This window comes from Octopus bimaculoides, chromosome 2, assembly GCF_001194135.2.
Source record: "Octopus bimaculoides isolate UCB-OBI-ISO-001 chromosome 2, ASM119413v2, whole genome shotgun sequence".
In the NCBI taxonomy this organism is placed as follows: domain Eukaryota; kingdom Metazoa; phylum Mollusca; class Cephalopoda; order Octopoda; family Octopodidae; genus Octopus; species Octopus bimaculoides.
This window is the reverse complement of record NC_068982.1, coordinates 115173195-115191889: the sequence shown is the minus strand read 5'-3', so window position 1 is coordinate 115191889 and position 18695 is coordinate 115173195. Positions and strand designations below refer to the sequence as shown.

Sequence of the window (18695 nt, the reverse complement as noted above, 5' to 3'; positions counted from 1 at the left end):
ATATATACACACACACACACACAAAAAAAAGTAGGCATGGTTATGTGGTAAGAAGTTTGCTTTCCAACCACATGGTTGTGAGTTCAGTTCCACTGCATGGCATCTTGTGCAAGCCTCTTCTACTATAGTTCTGAGCCAGCCAAAACATTGTGAGTAGATTTGGTGGATGAAAATGAAAAACAAGTCTGTCGTGTATTAATGTATGAGTGTATGTATGTAGTGCTGTCTCCTTGCCTTGACATTGCATGATATTTGTAAATGAATGGGAGTGGTGTCCTTTGTTTTTAATCTTCTATGAAAACATGCCTGGTCATAGAGAAATATTACCCTTACCAGAAGCAGATGAGGGTTGCCTGCTTCAACGAAATGCCATCTGACCCATGTGAGCATGGAAAGTGGATGTTAAAAACTAAAGATAATGAGATAGGTATAGTAAATAAAAAAAAGAAAGAAAAACGAAGATCAAACACATCAAGAAAAAAACAACAAGAAGACATGGTACATGCAAAGTATTAGCAGACGCTCAGGGAAGGAAAGAAAGGTGGTTTTACGTTTCAAGCAAAGCTCTCCGTCAGAAACAGGAGACAGTGGAAAGACCAATAGGAAAGGAAGGGGGGGGGGAAATCGCCAACGACCCACATGTAGTTACATTTTGAAATCAAATGTATGATATGTATATTTGTGCGCACGCACGCACGCACACACACACACACACACACACATACACACACATACACACACACACACATACACACACACACACACACACACACACTGTTATTCTTACATTTGCTGTGACATATGAGCAATAAACATACTGTCATCTGTAAACAGTTGCTCTCTTGGAAGGTTTATGTGCCATGGTGGTAACTGTAAACAGAGTTTAAGATTTAGTATTGATTCCTACTTAGATTATCTGAAATTAGTCATGCCTTTGAGAAAGGCAGAAGCATTATATAATCCTGTATAAGATGACATGCAAAGAAATCATACCTGAGACTTTTTTTGCGTGTCATTTAGATATGTAATTTGAACAGGCAGTAGGGACTGAGCTGATTGCCGATGGGAGGAATGGTTGAGATGGATTAAAGAAGGTAGGAGGGATGGGGTTCTAGTCAGCTAAAAATTCTTTGCCAGCTTATGCTACTTTCTTTTATATATTTTAATGAATTAGCTGGAAAGATATTAAAATGTAACTATACTATTTCCACAAGTAAAATATTACAGTTGCCTTTCAGAACTGCCAATATAATGAGTTAATATTTTAAAAAACTTGAAAATTCCTGATAAAAAAAAAGACTATCAAAATTAACATGAACACACCTTACAGATATTCCAGTGTGTGGTCCCTATTACAAGTTTTGATATAACAGTTGTTCATCTATACATTGCTTTAATAGTATTATACCCAGATATCAGTCTGTTACATTTTATTACATATTAGTTTCTATTTTTATCATCATAAGTTTTTCGACTCTTTCACTGTCTTCCCTAGCAATTAATGTTAGTTTACCAATGCCTCAGTTATGATCAGAGTAAAAAAAAAACAAAAAAAAAGTCTGTTCAGATCTCACTTATACAGATGGGTAGCTAGGCATTGTACATTAAAAGTACTACATCAATGAGAAAGGATAGAATATGTCAGTTTTGAATGCATTTTTGCAGAATGTTGTAATAAACTTCTCTTGGTGGGCTTTATTACCGGTATTACAACCTAGGTACTGAAAGGTGTGAAGAATAGAGAATAGCCACACTTGGAGAATTATGTTTTATTTTTCTTGGAAATATTTGTAGTGCCTGGTAAACAATTAGTAGATAAACTTTACATCAGTTTTAGCATGCCGCATACTTTAAAGCAAAGCACTATTCTGTATAATGAGACTTTCCTAAGGAATATCACAGGACTTCCCTTCCTAGATAGATAGCTGGTTCTACTTTATGCATTAGTGTCTGCTTTTAAAAGATTGCAAAGTAAATTAGGAGAGCTAAAGAATTTGCCAAATTATACATGGTAAAAACACTTTAAGCTGGGTATATCATATTCATTTCTATATAGTATCCAAATTCATACTCTGTTTTCCTTTTTCTAGAAATCATCAGAATTTAAAATATATACATTGTGAAGCTCAGTAGTACACCATCTCTTACTCCATTGGTTTGGTTTGTAACTACTGCCACATATTATCTATTGCATAAGATTGGATCATTTATTTGCTGTTTGTTCAGCTTAACAATCCAGAAAACCAAAAGTAGATTGTCAAATAGGGGAGGTGGTATTTTACAAATTAATACAGTTAGTCATGAAGTTTTTCTTTCCTCTATGTCTAATGCATCAGAATATTTAGCCAGATAGTCCCCATTTTCTTGAATTGTCTGAGTTTACATTATTCATATGAAGGTTGAAAATCATTTTCTTGGAAGTCTATATTTTCTTATATTTCTATCCACTAATATTTTATATAACACTGTTAACATACATGCTCATTTGTGTAACACTATTAACCCCCACACATCCATGCAATGTTATTAACTCATACATGTCAGTGTAACACTTAACACACATACTTGTACAACACTTTATCTAACACTATTTACTCATACACATGCATAGCACTTAATACACACATACAAACACCTGTGTAATACTCTAAACACACATGTAGAACATTCATTACACACACACGTAAAACAATCTCAACACACACACACACTTTTAACACATGCACCTGTGTAACACTTTTAATACACAACTGTTTGCAGGAATTCTAAATCTGTTCAATACTCAGTTTTTGCACGTCTTTCTTATATTTCAGATGCTACACATCGTTACATTGTTATGCTTCTACAACCCAGTAGTAAGCTTATGATGTTGAAGAAGCCTCTAATTGAGATCTTTCAAAAATTTCAAAAGATTCAGTCACAAAATAGAAATAGTCAAGAACCAGAAATTTTTAGGGCAATAACAATTGGAGAAGCGAATCAGAAGTTGGCTGAGTGCTGTCCTGATCTATCTCAACTATTACCATTGTCTTCAGTAGAAACAGAGAATCCATACCCTCCTAGCTCATTTGAAGCTGCTTTATCATTATATCCAGATGCATCTCCTCCAATTAATATGGGTTTTTCAGGACCTGTAGAAAAGTATGTATATCCGGTGCAAGTTTTTTTCCTCCCATTTGTGGAATATAATTGTAAAACCTTTGATGATGATAAAATTTCTAATTTTTATATGATACACATTTTTGAGGGAGGTATATAGTGAATTTAATCAATTTCAGTATTTGACCATTGTTAATTTATTGACTGCAGAGTGATAAAAAAAAAAATAGTTAACTCCATCACAATTTAAACACCTTACAAATTAATGTAATTAAATACTATATGATATTTTGTTAGGAGTGTTACCAATTCTGTCATCATAATAATAATCATAGTTTCTAACATAGGCTTAAAGCTATAGATTTGGGAGGTGGGAACAGCCAATTACATCGATCCCATACCTGACTGGTGGTTTCATGTCAGAACACACCATTAAGGTGTATGTTAAAGGAGTTTTCTATGATCAACACTCTATCTACTTTTATGTGCTGCACAGTTCATTTTCATCCCTCACACTCTTCCTTTTATACATAATGTTACTTGCTGTCACCTCTAACAATGCCTGCTCCTACACAGATGTTACCACCCTTCATTCTCATTAAACCATCTATTAAACCACTTGAAGTCAAACCTGTTTGGACTCCATGAACAAAGACTTTCTAAACATCTGCCTTTAAGGCCATGCTTATCATGTATCCTTCAACAGTGCAAAGACACCACTACTATACATATCAAGAAAACAATAGTGTACCATTCTCTAAACATAAACACCATGCAACCAGAACCCTCAAAGCTACTAAAATTCTGAAAATCTCTTCTAGTCAACACACATCTTCAACATTGCAAAAACTGCATCACAAAGACTATCCCCAATAATTATTAACCCACTTTGATGTTCAAATAAGACCTAATGTAGAACATTGCTCCTGCATCTGGGGCACTGCTGCAAATTACACATACAGGCACGCTATTCCATTAAAAAAAAAAAATAAATAAATAAAACGAGCCACCCAATTGATTAGCAAGAAGTTGGTCATCAAGATGCTCCAACATCTAACCTACATACATGCTGTTCCTTCGCTCTACTGTTGCTACACTGACCTCTTTTTTTGAAGCTGGTTTGTTTCATGCAACTTCCATTCATGTACTTGGCTTATTCATCTCACCTGTCTCCTCATTCATATTGTCTGCCACTTCTCCAGGCCTGCACTAAAAACTATGCCCAGTCCTTCCTCTCCAGAACATTGTCATTTTCAAATTCCATCTGTGCCTATTTTTTTCCTGCAGCCCTCAAATAACAACTGTTCAAGAGAAATATTAATCATAGACTTGGGCATAGCTCTTTTACCCAACCAATTTAAAAAAAAAAATCAGTGAACAGGAAAATTATTTAAATTTTGATTAAATATCACTATATAAAATGAGTTATTCATTAACGTTCAGCTGCAGTTAATCATGGAATTGTAGTGCATGATTTCAAATTGTATTTGATATCAGTTTTCTTTTTAATCGAACTTGAATGGATATCAAAGAAGTAAACCTAGAGGTAAAATTGCATGTTATGCTATAAATCAAGATTACTACCATTATGTAAACACATACACACTCATAATGAGTTCCTTATATAATTGTGCAGAATTTGTCAATTAAATAATAGTTAAATTAATCCTTATCATTATTTAAAATCCATTGTCCATGCTGGCATGGGTTGGATGGTTTGACCAGAGCTGGAAAGCTGCACCAGGCTCCAGTGTGCTGGGTGCCTTTATGTGGCATTGCATGGGTGCTTTTATGTGGCACCACATGGATGCTTTGATATGGCACTATACAGGCGCTTTTACATGGCATTGCATGGGCACTTTTATGTGGCACTGGCACAGGACTTTTGCAGGTCAATCTTCACCACCTGGGAGACTGGTCTTAACAATTCTGCTGTGGAGTACAAGTCTTCTTGAGTACAGTAGGGCACCAGGCATCTCAGTCCTTCATATCATCTAGCCTGCAAGGTTCAGTGTCCTGAGGTAATTCTTCAGTGCTTAGTCCCATGTCTTCCTGAGTCTCCCACTTCCACGTGTTCCATCTACTTTGAGAAATTGACACCTCTTTAGGGAGCTGTCAGTATCCATCTACATTACATGACCAAACCAATGCAGTCTTCTCTCTTGCACACAGCAACTAACTTCTTTCTCAGTACACTATGTCTAACTTCTCTCTCGATACACTAGCACTCTATCAAACATGTACACTTACATTACACATCTAGCTGAGCATACTAGCCTCATTCCTCTATAACTTTCACATGTGCTCTGCATTCAGGGCACATGTCTCACTACCCTGTAGAATTGCTGTTTGTATACATGCATCATATGGTCTTCCTTTCATTTGAAGAGAGAAACCTTTCATGACAAACAGATGTAACAGCTCTCTGAATTTCCTCCATCCTATTCTTATTCTAGCTATTACACTCTCTGTGCATCCTTCCCCACTACTAATTTGGTCCCTTAGGTAGCAGAAATTATCTACTACCTCTAATGAGCCATCAGGGCATTTGAGAGAATTTCCTGAGTCTCTATAGTTTTTATGGATCCTGTGCATCTTCCACATACAAACACTATCTTCTCTGATAACCTTCCTATTAATCCACTGCACCTCTTGTGAATCCATAGCTTACACAGGGTACACCATATAGAGTTCCTGCTTATACCTTTCCCACTAATCGAACAATTTTCCAGCTTACTAGGACCTTCGTCCTTGCTAAATTAACCTTAAGGCCCTTAGATTCCAGGTTTTGCTTCCACACCTGGAATTTCTCTTCTAGCTCTGATATGGAATCTACCATTAGGACTAGATCATTAGTATATAGTAGTTCCCAGGAGCTGCTGGTCTTGAATTCCTCTATTATGGCCTGGAGGCAACTGAGGACTGAGCCTTGATGAATCCCAACCTGTATGCCAAATTCTTTTCTGTACACAGAGTTAACTCACATTACTGACAGTAAATTGATATAACAAGTAATTTAAGAAAATTGTAAAACGAGTGAAGTATCTTAAAAAACGTAATTTTCTCCAGACATAGTCTGACATAGTCACATGGTTCCACTTTAAAAAGTAATTACTCAAGTTGTTGCTTCTGTAAATGAAGTGAAGCATGTACTATATCCAATAATGCTTACAAAACTTTACTTTTGAACACTTCGTTTGAATGTGTTGTTTCTTGACTAAAACAGCTGGTTGTTTGCCTTTTATCCATCCAGGGTTAATAAAATAATCAGATATTGGAATTGATTTAATTGAATGTTTTTTTTTACACCAATGCAATCTTCTGCTTTTGTTGGATATCATTGTTAGACAAAATACTTAGTTTTGCATTTTCTTGTTGAAGTCAACTTAACCATGTTTCTTGGATTATTAAAATAAGCACCAGTCCTCTAATAAAATGTTCCCCCACCCACCAAAGAAACATTTTTGGCTTTGTAGCTGTGTTAGAAATTATCTTTTTAACAAAATGTTACTTTTTATAACACTATGTAATGGTTGAGAAAATTTACTGAAATAGCTTTATAATCAAATGATCTACTGACTGGTTTTGTTTTTAAATTCCCTACATGAGGACAGTGACTAATCATTGATGCTTCTTGAATGTAATAATGTGAGGCATCATCAGTGAACATTTATTAAAGATGCTGTGAAGATGAGTTTGAATCATACTAGCATAGAAAAAATGATGTACAATAAATTTTTTGATGATTAAAGATATTTGTTAGAAACTACTGAAGGAGGTAAGTGGTGAATTAATAAAAAAAAAAAACACAAATTTTGTTCCCTAATTTATTTTCCATACTCTTTTTCAGCTTGATCACTTACCCTCCACCACCTGCAAAGGGAGGAATCACCATTACCAATGAAGACTTCTTTTGTTTGAATGAAGGAGAGTTTCTAAATGATGTCATCATTGATTTCTTCCTCAAGTAAGATTTCCCTTTAACAAAATTGTTTATCTTGCAGAAAGCATTGAGATATTTTAGCATTGATTGCATTGCTTGCATAATACACTGATATTGATGCAACTATGCCAACATATGCCATGTTGTAAATTGTATTGTTTCTATTGAGTTGTTAGTTGAGTAAAATTTGATACTTGCATAATTGAAGATCGACATTTTTGCTACTTCTTTTATACTTGTGTTTGAAGAGATGTTCTGAGACCAGAAAATGAATGCTCTAAGGATTACAGAATGCCAATTTTGAAGGAATGTACTAAACTGTTATTTTCATATTTTCATGTAAGGTATCTGGTATTGGAGAAATTATCAGAGACTGATCGAGAACGTACTCATGTGTTCAGTTCATTCTTTTACAAACGTCTCACACAACGATTGAACAGGCATTCCTACAGCTCTGATCAGGACCCTTATTGCTCGTAAGTTTATAAGGTTTTGCTTTTGACTCTTGTAATAGTTTTATTTATTTATTAATGAGAAATGTCATTTGTCTTACATATTGCTAGCTGTCTGTAATATAGATGTTACCATTTATTGTATGAGTATATCCTGTTACCTTTTTGCTCTAAGTTTACCTGGTAAACATTTTAGTTGAATGATTTTACTTTATTCTTTACTCTTATCAAAATGTCTTTATTCTGAAAGGAAGTTCACTTGCAGTATTTGTCATTTAATCAATGATTTGATAGAGATTAATTTTTGCTTTAAATGTTTCATTGATTAGGCCAATGATTAAAAGGCATGCACAAGTTAAAACCTGGACACGACATGTTGATATCTTCCAGAAGGACTTTATTATTGTACCAATTAATGAGAAGTAAGTGCTTGTGTTTTATATATTCACTTAGTCTTATATTTTAAACAGATATAGTTTACATATTTTATGGAGTTATTTTGTTCTACTTGTCTTTGTTTCAAAAGAGATATCTATTCTGGTTTTAGTGATGTGAAGTATACACATTTAGTGATGTGTCAGTATCCATCTACATTACATGACCAAACCAATGCAGTCTTCTCTCTTGTACACAGCAACTAACTTCTCTATCAATACACTAGCTTAGCTTCTTTCTCAATACATTATGCCTAACTTCTCTCTCAATACACTAGCACTCTATCAAACTTGTACTCTTACATAACACATCCAGCTGCTACAGTGCTGGACTGCTATCCTTATGATCAAAAAATACATTCCACTATTAACACAATCACTCCTTCAAATAAAGTAGATAAAAATAGATATGAAAACAATAAAATCCACTAAACCAATTGAAGGAATAATAAAATAAGATTTATTTTAAGTGTGTGGGAAATAAGTGAAAGAGTCAAGTATTGGATTTAAGAATGAAAGAAATAGTTTTCATTCTTAAATCCAAGAATTAAATTATTTCTTTCTTGTCTTACTTGTGAAAGACAGTTGAAACGAAAATGAATCCCTAGCTAAATAATTTTCTTTTGAACTCTTTTATAAAGTGAATCTAAAATTTTCTCATATCTTAACTACCTTATGCATCAGTCACAACTGATTTTATTTTGTAAAAGTCAAGTGACAAATTTGAAAGATGATACAAACCTTCCATTTAGCTTGAATTTAGTTTTTCTTTGTGATATTACTAATTATTATTCTACCATGCTAATCTTAAATTTGCTTTTTATTAGCGCCCATTGGTTCTTGGCCATCATTTGTTTCCCTGGAATGGAGCATCCTCAAGCCGTCCGCTATTTATTCCTTACCAGCCAGGACAGCAGCACTTTACAGAAACTTAATGCTCATGCAGAAGGCACATCAGATGAAACTAATAAAGTAAGGATTTGAATTATAGTTTTTAGAAGTAATTGAGGTAGATGATATCTGTGTTTGAAAATAAATACAAAACTGCTTTTTAACCCATTAGTGTTCAGATTATTCTATCAAACATAATGTTTATTGATTCACATTGATTTGAATTAATCATGCATTATCTCATATCTTCAAGATCTTGATGGTGTAATTACTTAATGTAGAATAAAAGTGGAGGCGCAATGGCCCAGTGGTTAGGGCAGCAGACTCACGGTCGAAGGATTGCGGTTTTGATTCCCAGACTGGGCGTTGTGTGTTTATTGAGCGAAAACACCTAAACCTCCACAAGGCTCTGGCAGGAGGTGGTGGCAACCCCTGTTGTACTCTTTCACCCCAACTTTCTCTCACTCTTTCTTCCTGTTTCTTGAGTAAAGCTGCGATGGACTGGCATCCCGTCCAGCTGGGAGGGAACACATACGCCATAGAAACTGGAAAACTGGGCCCATGAGCCTGACTAGGCTTTAAAAGGGCGTAAAAGAAAAAGAATGATTTCAAAACTACATTTAACACTTACTGGATGTAAGGTCCTTCAAAGTAAAAGGTCATACAGTGGGCTCTGGAGTGGAGTGGTGGTCCTTTCAGCTAATATACGTTTAATTACTGTGAAGTTCTTAATTGCTTAACCATTATGAGAATGACAAACTCTTTATAATAATGCTAAAGTGTATGTTTTGTATTGGAATTAAGTAATCATTAAATCATTTGGTCTGTTGTGTTTATGGGTTACCATTATTGTGCATGCGTGTATCATAACTAGTTTTAAATCATAATTTCGTTTTTTTTTTATTATTATTTTAATTTGATATGTTAAAACTATTTCTGTTGCAGCTACCAATTAAACTCTGTGATATACGCAAAGAGTCTTATACAGAGTTGTATGGATTTAAACAGTAAGTAATGTCATTTTTACTTGCATTGGAAACAATCTGCTTGTGTGTGTGTGTGTGAGAGAGAGAAAGGTAATGGACACTAGTTTTATATACATGTTCTAGTTTTTACATGTTATGTCAAGCAATTGCTCCATCCTAATTACAAGTTCAATAGTTTCCTTTCTTGAGTTTTCTCCAGTTCAGATCTTTGAACTAATTATTATAACCTTTCACATTAGTTCATTATCTTTACATTTTTACACTAATTTCATTTTTTCATTCGTTTAGAATGTGCTGGAGTTAAAGTTTTCTAAAGATAAATCATTGTATTTTGAACAAGGTTTATCACTTGAAGTTTCTTCAAGTCAGTTGAAAATAGACAGTTCCTACTTGAGTTTGTTTTCATAGATGTCTTTTCTAAAACTATCACAACCATTGTGTTGTGGCAGTATGCATTAACTCTATTTTCTTTATTATATTTTGTTACTGAAAATATTTCTATTTCATGGCAAATAAAAGGGTAAACTGAAGCAATATTTGATCTGCTGCTAGTATAGAAAAATGTGTGCCACTCCAGAAAACTGTACAGTTAATCTTGTGTTACTAACATAAAACCAATTTTTCATTGTAGGCCATGTATTTTGATATTTGATTCTCTGGCTGGACCATCTCGAACAAATGTTGTCAAAACATTGCGAGAGTAAGTATGCCACTTATATTACATTGTTATATAATGTTGGAGTAGCTAAGAATTCATCATCATCATTTAACGTCTGCCTTCCATGCTAGCATGAGTTCTTTTTAATTGAGGTAGATAGTGTGTAGGTAAATTTAGAAATTTGAATATCTAAATGGCTGCCTGGGAAATATAAACCATTTTGTTACATGGGAGATGGGTAATGAGTTGCTGTTTTTCAGTCAGACTTGTGTTCATATACATATTTAGACCTAGTAGGGCCTCTAGACCAATAGATTTTGGGGGCCCTAAGATTTTGTGTAATTTTCAATTGTTTAGATGTCTAAAGTCAGTCATATTGTATATGTCAAAACTAATTAACAAATCTGGCTGTCACAAGCAAAATAACAAAGACTATAAACAATAGGAATGTACATTGTAAAAACAAATATAATTTTGTAAATAATTTCATTTTTTTACAAATTTTTTTTGCATACTCCATAACTGTAATAGTTGCTAGCACTTGGATTGTTTCTGACGTGTTGATGATGCCATATTCATTTCTTTGCATAATGTATTGCTGTTGGCTGCCTTCTTATATCTGGAGAAAACATGTGCTCAAAGTATTTTTTGAAAGGCACTATTTAAAAAAAGAGCTAATTCAAATCAGAATCATAAAAAGGGCCATGGTTAAAATTAATGTCTTTTTAAATGTAAAAGGGCCCAATAAATCAAAAGAAAGCTAAATCATTGAAAAACAAATTAAGCAAGTAAAATTAATTACAAGTTATTTCTTGCTCTCAACTCCAGTCTTGGGGTGGGGTGGGGGCACTGTCCATATTGGCTCATACATAAATCTGACCCTGCATACTTATATAGGTAGTTAGATGTCCCAGATATGCCAACCCTTAGCCTGTTCTCTGCTCATATGGCACAGGAGTTCATTGAATGGTATTCAATATATTAAGATAGCTGGCATGTAGTTTATTATTCAGTCTTTGTATAATTGAATGATGGTTATAGTTGCCATGGTGTTTGAAAAGGTGGACTTTTTTTTTTGTCAATACACAGAGCATTTTAAGTCTCTTTAGGCTGGTAATGATGGTCTTGTGAAGAAAGTATAATGATGTTAATTATGCAAATAGAGTAATGTTTGTCATTGTGGACATTTGAGATGGGATGGTGATAATCCTCATTAATGAGGATGATAATGGTTGTTGGTAGTAGTAGTTGATAAAAGGAGATTGTCTTTTAATTACGTCTGTGCTTGTGTTAACATCTAAATATCAGCCAGCATTTAATGCTGTAATATATAATAATGTATAAGGTACAATAGCTGTAATTTAAAGTTCTTGTCACTCAAGCAATTAAAGACAGGTACTATGCCTACTTCACAGCTGAGTGGCTAGCAAAAGGAATGGTAAATGCTGTGAGGAAAACAATGTAAAATAGCTGGAAAAAAAAATCATGCTGGTACTTTGTTAGATTAGCTATTAAATGTATACATCTTTAATGAAGGACATTTTCTGTGATATTAAGGTAATTCTCAACTCATTTTACATTTTTGATGCAGTCATGGCTTTTTTTTTTTAAAAACAGGTATTTGCAGGTTGAATGGGACACAAGAAAGAAGACCCCTAAACGAACGTTTGACAAAGACTTCATCAAAGGAGGTGTTCCAAAGGTACCTCAACAGAACAACTACAGTGATTGTGGGGTTTATGTGCTGCAATATGTAGAAAGCTTTTTTAAGGTGATTATTTTGTTTGTTTTTTTCACTCAGCATGCTCACATAAGTTAATAGATTGAACAACTTCAGACATCGGTGTAAATTATTGGAAGAATGGGCTTGTCTTCTAATCCAGGGGTTTTCAAACTTTTTGACTTTGTATTTCAGGCTTTACCTTATATAAACGCTTATGAAATTTATACATAAATATTTGCTTAAAATAACATATATTTTTACATTTATTTATTTAACAGTATTTAACAAATAGGTTTATTGTCAATTAAAAGATTTTGATTAAAAAACATATATAAAATCAAATTGCCCATAAAAAGTATTTGCTGTCCACAGACCCCCTGTCTTGTCCTTGCGGACCACAGTTTGAAAACCCCTAATCCATCTAGTCTCTCTGTTAACTGGTGAAATTGTTTTTACTGTTTTAACTATATTTAAAATAAAGACAGAGAACAAAATGCAGCATACCCTGATTGCCAATCTTTTCTTAACACTGTCTATTCGTGCTATTACAGTATACTTTATGTAACATTCCTGAACTTATACTGAATCTCCAGTTACCACATGATGTTACAGTAAAATTATAGTGACAAAAATTTTATTCACAAGGCACTATAGTCTTGAGATTGTCAGTACCTGATCAGTGAAATTCGGTAGATGGAAACCTATTATGTGTGTGTACACATACACACACATGTGGTTTCAGAAGTTTAGGTTCATTTCCACTCCATGAGATTTCTAATATTTCATACTGACTTAGTAAGCGTTTGTGTTTTCCTTTTGTCTTAACATTACAGTAACCCCTTGCCATATCACGGTTTATTATTTAAGCTAACATTGATTCCTCCATGGTGTTGTTTTGCATTTATAATAAAATAACTATATACAAATTATAAAAATGATAAAAAAAAAAATATACAGTACAGTACTGTTTTTACTTCATGGATTTTCACATATCACAGGGTTTTTTGGAATGTAACATGTGATAGTCGAGGGATTACTGTATATGTTCACTGAATTATAAACAAAATCACTTTCTATGCAATGGTATTTGTTTACAACCTTCCGCAAATATGTCCAACCATTGAGCTCTTCATTGCTTGAAAGACTAAGGGAAATAATACCATACTTGGAAACAAGTGAGGGTTGGCAACAAGAAGAGCATCCAACTTCAGAAAAAGTATTTCCATAAGTTTCATCTGGCCTCTACCAGCATGGAAAAGAGCATATTAAAATGATGATGATATGTATATGTGTTTATGCTTCTGTCTGTGTCTTCACATTGATACAGTACAAGTAAAAATGTTGATGTTTGCTTACATCTCCCATAAGCACTACATCCTGTGACTTGACAGTTTCGGTGCGTGAAAACTAGTGGAAAAATATCTTTAAAAGCAAGTATAATCCTTTACAACAGAAAGGGCATCCAACCACAGAATACTGCCTCAGTAAGCCATGTCTGCTTTTTATGCTTTTTCCATGCCATGATGGAAAAAATAGTTTTAAAAATAATCATCTTCATATCTGGAATGCTAGTTTTAGGCATCATACACAAATGTTTTATTGCTTTCTTCTAAGCCAATTAATTGATAATCTTAATTTGTTTTTAACCTATGTTTTCATACTTTCCAACCAGAGATAAAAAGTATATGCAGTGGTGCCTGTGTGTGTGTAACTAAGACTAGTTATGGATCCCTTCTGTTCACTATACCATATTTGTCTGTACAAGGTTATTGGACTACCCCATATTCAATTTTCCTTTACTAGCATCCCCACCACTGCCTCTTTGGCTTACCATGAGGCTTATGTATAAAGGATTACATCAAACTTGTACCTAATACACTCTACCATCACTTTCTGTAACACCAGTCATCATTCTTTTTTGGGCCAGTCATTATTGATTGACACCCATCATTCTGTCTTTACAATTGTCCACCTCTATTACTATCTAAGATTCTCTCTCCCTCTCCCCATCACCTCAGTCAATGTGTTTCTACCTCCATATTCTTGTTTCTTGACATCTCAAGTGCTGGTGTCAATAAAATGCACCCAGTGCATGATTGGTGTTATGACAAACATCCAACTGTTTCTACGGTTAGAAACTATGCCAGAAAATGAAATAACTATAAGTATACTTTACTTGAAAAATAAGGTTTAGTGAAAGGATGAGCATCGAACTGTAAAATACTGCCTCAATGCCTTCTTTAACAGATGTCAGTATGAAGAAAGTAGACATAAAAACAAAAGTAATTATGTATATACAGTCGCCATTTTGGCACCTACTTTTCAATGCTTGTATAGGTGAGACAACAGCATGTTAGGTCAGAGTTTTTTTTTACCTGGATACCTTTCCTACTGCCGACCCCCCCACTTGTGTGTACATATATTTGTAATTTTGTTTTAAATTTCAATTTGTCTGTTTTTCAGAATCCTATAAAAGACTTCACCATTCCTATTCGAATACATAACTGGTTCTCTGAAGAACAAGTTAATTCAAAGCGCCAAGAGATCCAAGAACTTATTTGGAACTTAAAGAAAGATGTGGATGAAAAAAGTTCTTCTACCAATAAAAGCTGACGCTGATTTCTGTTGGGAACTGATCCATCATAAACGAATCAACTTCCAGCAGGGTGACTGTGTTCCCTGCTGCCCAATGGCTCTTGCTGGAGTTGGGATGGGGGGGAGAGAGAAAGAGAGAGCAGCACCGCTATGGCGGCCAATGGGTCAGAGCACTGATTTATGAAATAAACCTGGTATCCAGGTCAATCCAACAAGACTGCTGAAAGGAAATGTCTTTTAAGAGATATTGAAAGATTATGCAGTTACTTTCTTGATTCACTGGTATTTCTCATCTCCACTACCAACTACTTCTCTTCCTCTTCACACAACAACTTACTTGCTACTCTTTTTCTTTTCTTGTTTGCTTCTTACATTGATTTCTTTCTAACTAGTACTATATATATATATATATATATATATATATATATATATATATATATATATATATATACACACACACACACATACACATACAGAGATCTATTATATACAAATACATATGTTTTTCCTCTCAATAGCTGCTGCTGTTCCAGCCACTAATGTTTTATCTCTGGTTGTGGAAACTATTATGATTATTTATTATTTTTGTAATAAAATGCTCTCATTAGAAGTACGATTGGCTCTGAGCTTCACATCTTGTTAGTGCCTTGTTGATCTCTTCATTGACAACTGACAAATGCTCAGAGACCATATTTTAAATCTATTTTTCTCCTAAAATTAGTGTGCTGGATATTTTCTGCTCTCTTTCTACCACGACCACTACTATTCCCCTACCCATGTGATAAATCCTGCGTAGATGGCAAGTGTCATACTCCTTCCTTTCATCTGAATATACTGTCATATCTACAAGGATACAATTGTTTAGTGAATGACTGGACAGAAGAAACATTGCAATTTTCTGCTGATACAGTGTAGCAGGTATTGCACATACAAAACTTATGGTGGGCAGCTTTACCAAAGAGCAAACTACCAGAAAGTAAATTTTAATGGATTATATATAAATAAATAAATAATAAAAATTCTTCATTAAAGTTGCTCCTTGAATTTACTTTACCATGCTGCTTTTTATGTAATCATTTTGGTTAAAGCTTTGGCTTTACTGGTTTTTCTAGCTGGAATAACCACCATAAACATGGGATACTATTTGGGTTATCACTTCTACCTCTACTATATATCACACAATATGAATTTAAGATTTGCCTGAATTCATGTTGGTTCCAGTTGGATTTATTTTGAAAAAACAAATGACATTTCAGTTGAAAGACTAACAAGAAATCTATTTTCCTGTCTACTATATTTATTAATTTAATAAAAGTTTGCAAATTCTGTTAGCAAGATTAAAATTTTATCAGAGACTGTTCTAATTTCCTTTGACATTATCGATATAGGAAATTGTTCGTATTTAGTGTGAAACTGTAAATATGTCTAAGGCAAATTGAAGAGATGCAAGTGGAAAATTTAGCTGCATTTAAGATAGAAATTGTTTGTATGGTGCCATTTGTGGCAAGAACATTTAGATATATAGCCAAAAGAAACATTTTCTATCCTTCTAACTTAGAATTGTTAGCCTTTAATTTCTTTTTATAAAACCTGTTTTTATTCCAAATATGTCAATTGTTTATAAAAAAAAAAAAAAAAGCACAGCAAGTTGTGGGATTAAGTATATTTTTATAAGAAATTGTCATGTTAACTTTTATCTTGTAAATGATTTTCTGAAGTTAAATTGTATATGAAATGTATAAAATAAAATGTTTAAATAGGCATGAAAACTTTAAATGACTGCAGTTGTGTCCATGATTACCATGTAATAGTTTCATGGATGTGAACTAATGTTCTATAAGATTGCAATACTGTACTTTGATCATGATGATGTTACCCAGCTATAAGTGGGAACTGCAGAAATTGCCATAGCAGTATCTAGTACTGGATATCTAGATTCAGATATTTGTTAGTATCTGACTAAATTTAAGTGTTAGCTATAAACCTGTGTCATCCATTCCAACTGCATTATTATTCCCTGGCCAAGCACTTACTCCAATCACACATCTTTTTTTTAAGTCCTACACTTTTGTTGTGTCAACTATACAACACAGTTTCTATTCTAACTTGAAACTAATGTCCTTGAGGAAAAGCATGAACATTACAATTTTCCTCTTTCCCTAAATATACAGGATTTATATGAGAAAAGAAATCCATTATTATATTAGCTTCCTGTTCAGTCCCAGGACAGCTAAGATTTAGTTTTCCAAATGTGACTGTTTCATTCTCTTTTCAGATACAGTGTATACATGACTACATTTTCTAATGTGTCCTCTTTTAAATTAAATATTATGTGAGGGAGATTTGGCTGCTATTTACAACAACTCAAGTGACCATCTTATGAGATAATCTTTTGAATAAATGTTGTATTAACTACATAATTGTGAACAGTATAGGCTGTATGTTTCTTAGTTTACTAAAACATCACTTGTCTGCTCAATGATCAATGTTGAAAAGTGTCAATCTGGTTCTTTAAAAGAAAAACTAAACTTCCTAATACAGAAGTTTATATTTAAAATGCTAGTATTATAAGTGAAATGATTTAGCCTCTCACACCTACCCTACAATGTCATTCTAAAAATAATCATATCAATATCTCAAAGCCCTGAGATAATGAATGGTTTAATTCGAAACAGTGTTAATGAATTAGCATTACATTTGACAGTCATCTGAATGCTAAAGGGTTAATATATTAAGGATGTCCATTTCAAGCTTATTCTCTAAAAAAAAATTACTTGTGTTCCTAACCAAGAGAGAAGTTTCTAATATTTAAATACTTCTGTGACTTCATGGAATTTTATATTTGGTGCAGCACAGCAGGTGAGGTGTGATTAGTGATTTTCAGAATAAGAAATCAAAAACAAGACTTAAAAATAGAAAATATTTATCAAATATAAGGTTGCCAGCCAGGATAGAGTCTACACAAATTATCAGGGTTTTGAGCTTCTTGTATAAGATGGTTGACTTGACCTCCTAATGACAACTGAATTCCATCTTCAATACCTTGCAGCTTTTGTTGTAGTCGCAGCAACACTCTTTCAGCCAAACGGTTTACATTGGGTTTGTCTATAAGAAAAAATCACAAACGAATTAGATTAGTGTTTCTCAATCTGATATCAATGAGAGGAACAGCATGAAATTGCGTGTCTAAATTTACTAAGGTATTAGAGATATGATAATAATGGAGTGAGATTGATTTGGCCCTTCCTTAAATTGGGGATCTGCTGCCTTGCCTAAAGTAACCAGTGTGCTAAATATAGCACTTATGTTGGTAGGGCTGCAATATCAGCTGTATCATAGGAGTGTATCAGAATGTAGGTAACATATTTCTATCTCCAAATAAGTTTTAAGGTTGAAGTAAAGGCAGAGCTGGCAAGATGACATTAGAGAGGATAACGAAACATGAGAATTATAAGTAATCAGAGAGAAGTGAGGATTTAAAAAATCAGAATCTCCATGAAGAAGTTGGTTACCTAAACTGCTTGATTCCATACAGCAGAACTACTGACAGGTGTTGAGGGTGGATGTCACCAAATCAGGGAACTAACAGAAAGGATGTTGAAACATACTGTACTTGTACTTCTCCAAAGACCATGATTACAAATAAAATACACATATGCAACATTGTAATGTGGTAGCTACTAATTCTAGGTTTAACTCTACCAATTGCAATTACTACAGAAACCATGATGTTGGACCTCACTTTAATTTCTATCAAATATGGCTGATTGTCACTATGCCAAGTGGATTGACTAATATGGTAAACACCTGTGTATCACTATCAGACCTCTCGTATAGTAACTGTCATCCCTGTCCACCTAAACCAACTACATTGTAGCTGTACCATTCCTGTTCATTAAAGCATCACCATGTCA

The 18695-nt window shown here is 33.9% G+C and overlaps 2 protein-coding genes across 13 annotated transcripts in view; one reads left to right on the top strand and one right to left on the bottom strand.

Moving 5' to 3' along the window:
- Positions 1 to 16126, top strand: part of LOC106881128 (sentrin-specific protease 6) — a 61296-nt gene extending 45170 nt beyond the window's left edge. For all 11 annotated transcript variants that reach the window (XM_052978628.1, XM_052978629.1, XM_052978632.1 and 8 more), the window contains 9 exons: positions 2814 to 3141; positions 6950 to 7066; positions 7387 to 7518; positions 7824 to 7916; positions 8756 to 8900; positions 9765 to 9826; positions 10437 to 10505; positions 12081 to 12234; positions 14650 to 16126. In XM_052978628.1, coding sequence (XP_052834588.1) covers positions 2814 to 3141; positions 6950 to 7066; positions 7387 to 7518; positions 7824 to 7916; positions 8756 to 8900; positions 9765 to 9826; positions 10437 to 10505; positions 12081 to 12234; positions 14650 to 14799 — 1250 coding nt within the window. In that variant the 3' untranslated portion in view covers positions 14800 to 16126. The remainder of the gene's footprint in view (positions 1 to 2813; positions 3142 to 6949; positions 7067 to 7386; positions 7519 to 7823; positions 7917 to 8755; positions 8901 to 9764; positions 9827 to 10436; positions 10506 to 12080; positions 12235 to 14649) is intronic.
- A 1561-nt stretch (positions 16127 to 17687) lies between these two features.
- The window catches only part of LOC106881129 (serine-protein kinase ATM), an 88567-nt gene continuing 87559 nt past the window's right edge, over positions 17688 to 18695 (bottom strand). For both annotated transcript variants that reach the window (XM_014931398.2, XM_014931399.2), the window contains exon 60: positions 17688 to 17886. In XM_014931398.2, coding sequence (XP_014786884.1) covers positions 17708 to 17886 — 179 coding nt within the window. In that variant the 3' untranslated portion in view covers positions 17688 to 17707. The remainder of the gene's footprint in view (positions 17887 to 18695) is intronic.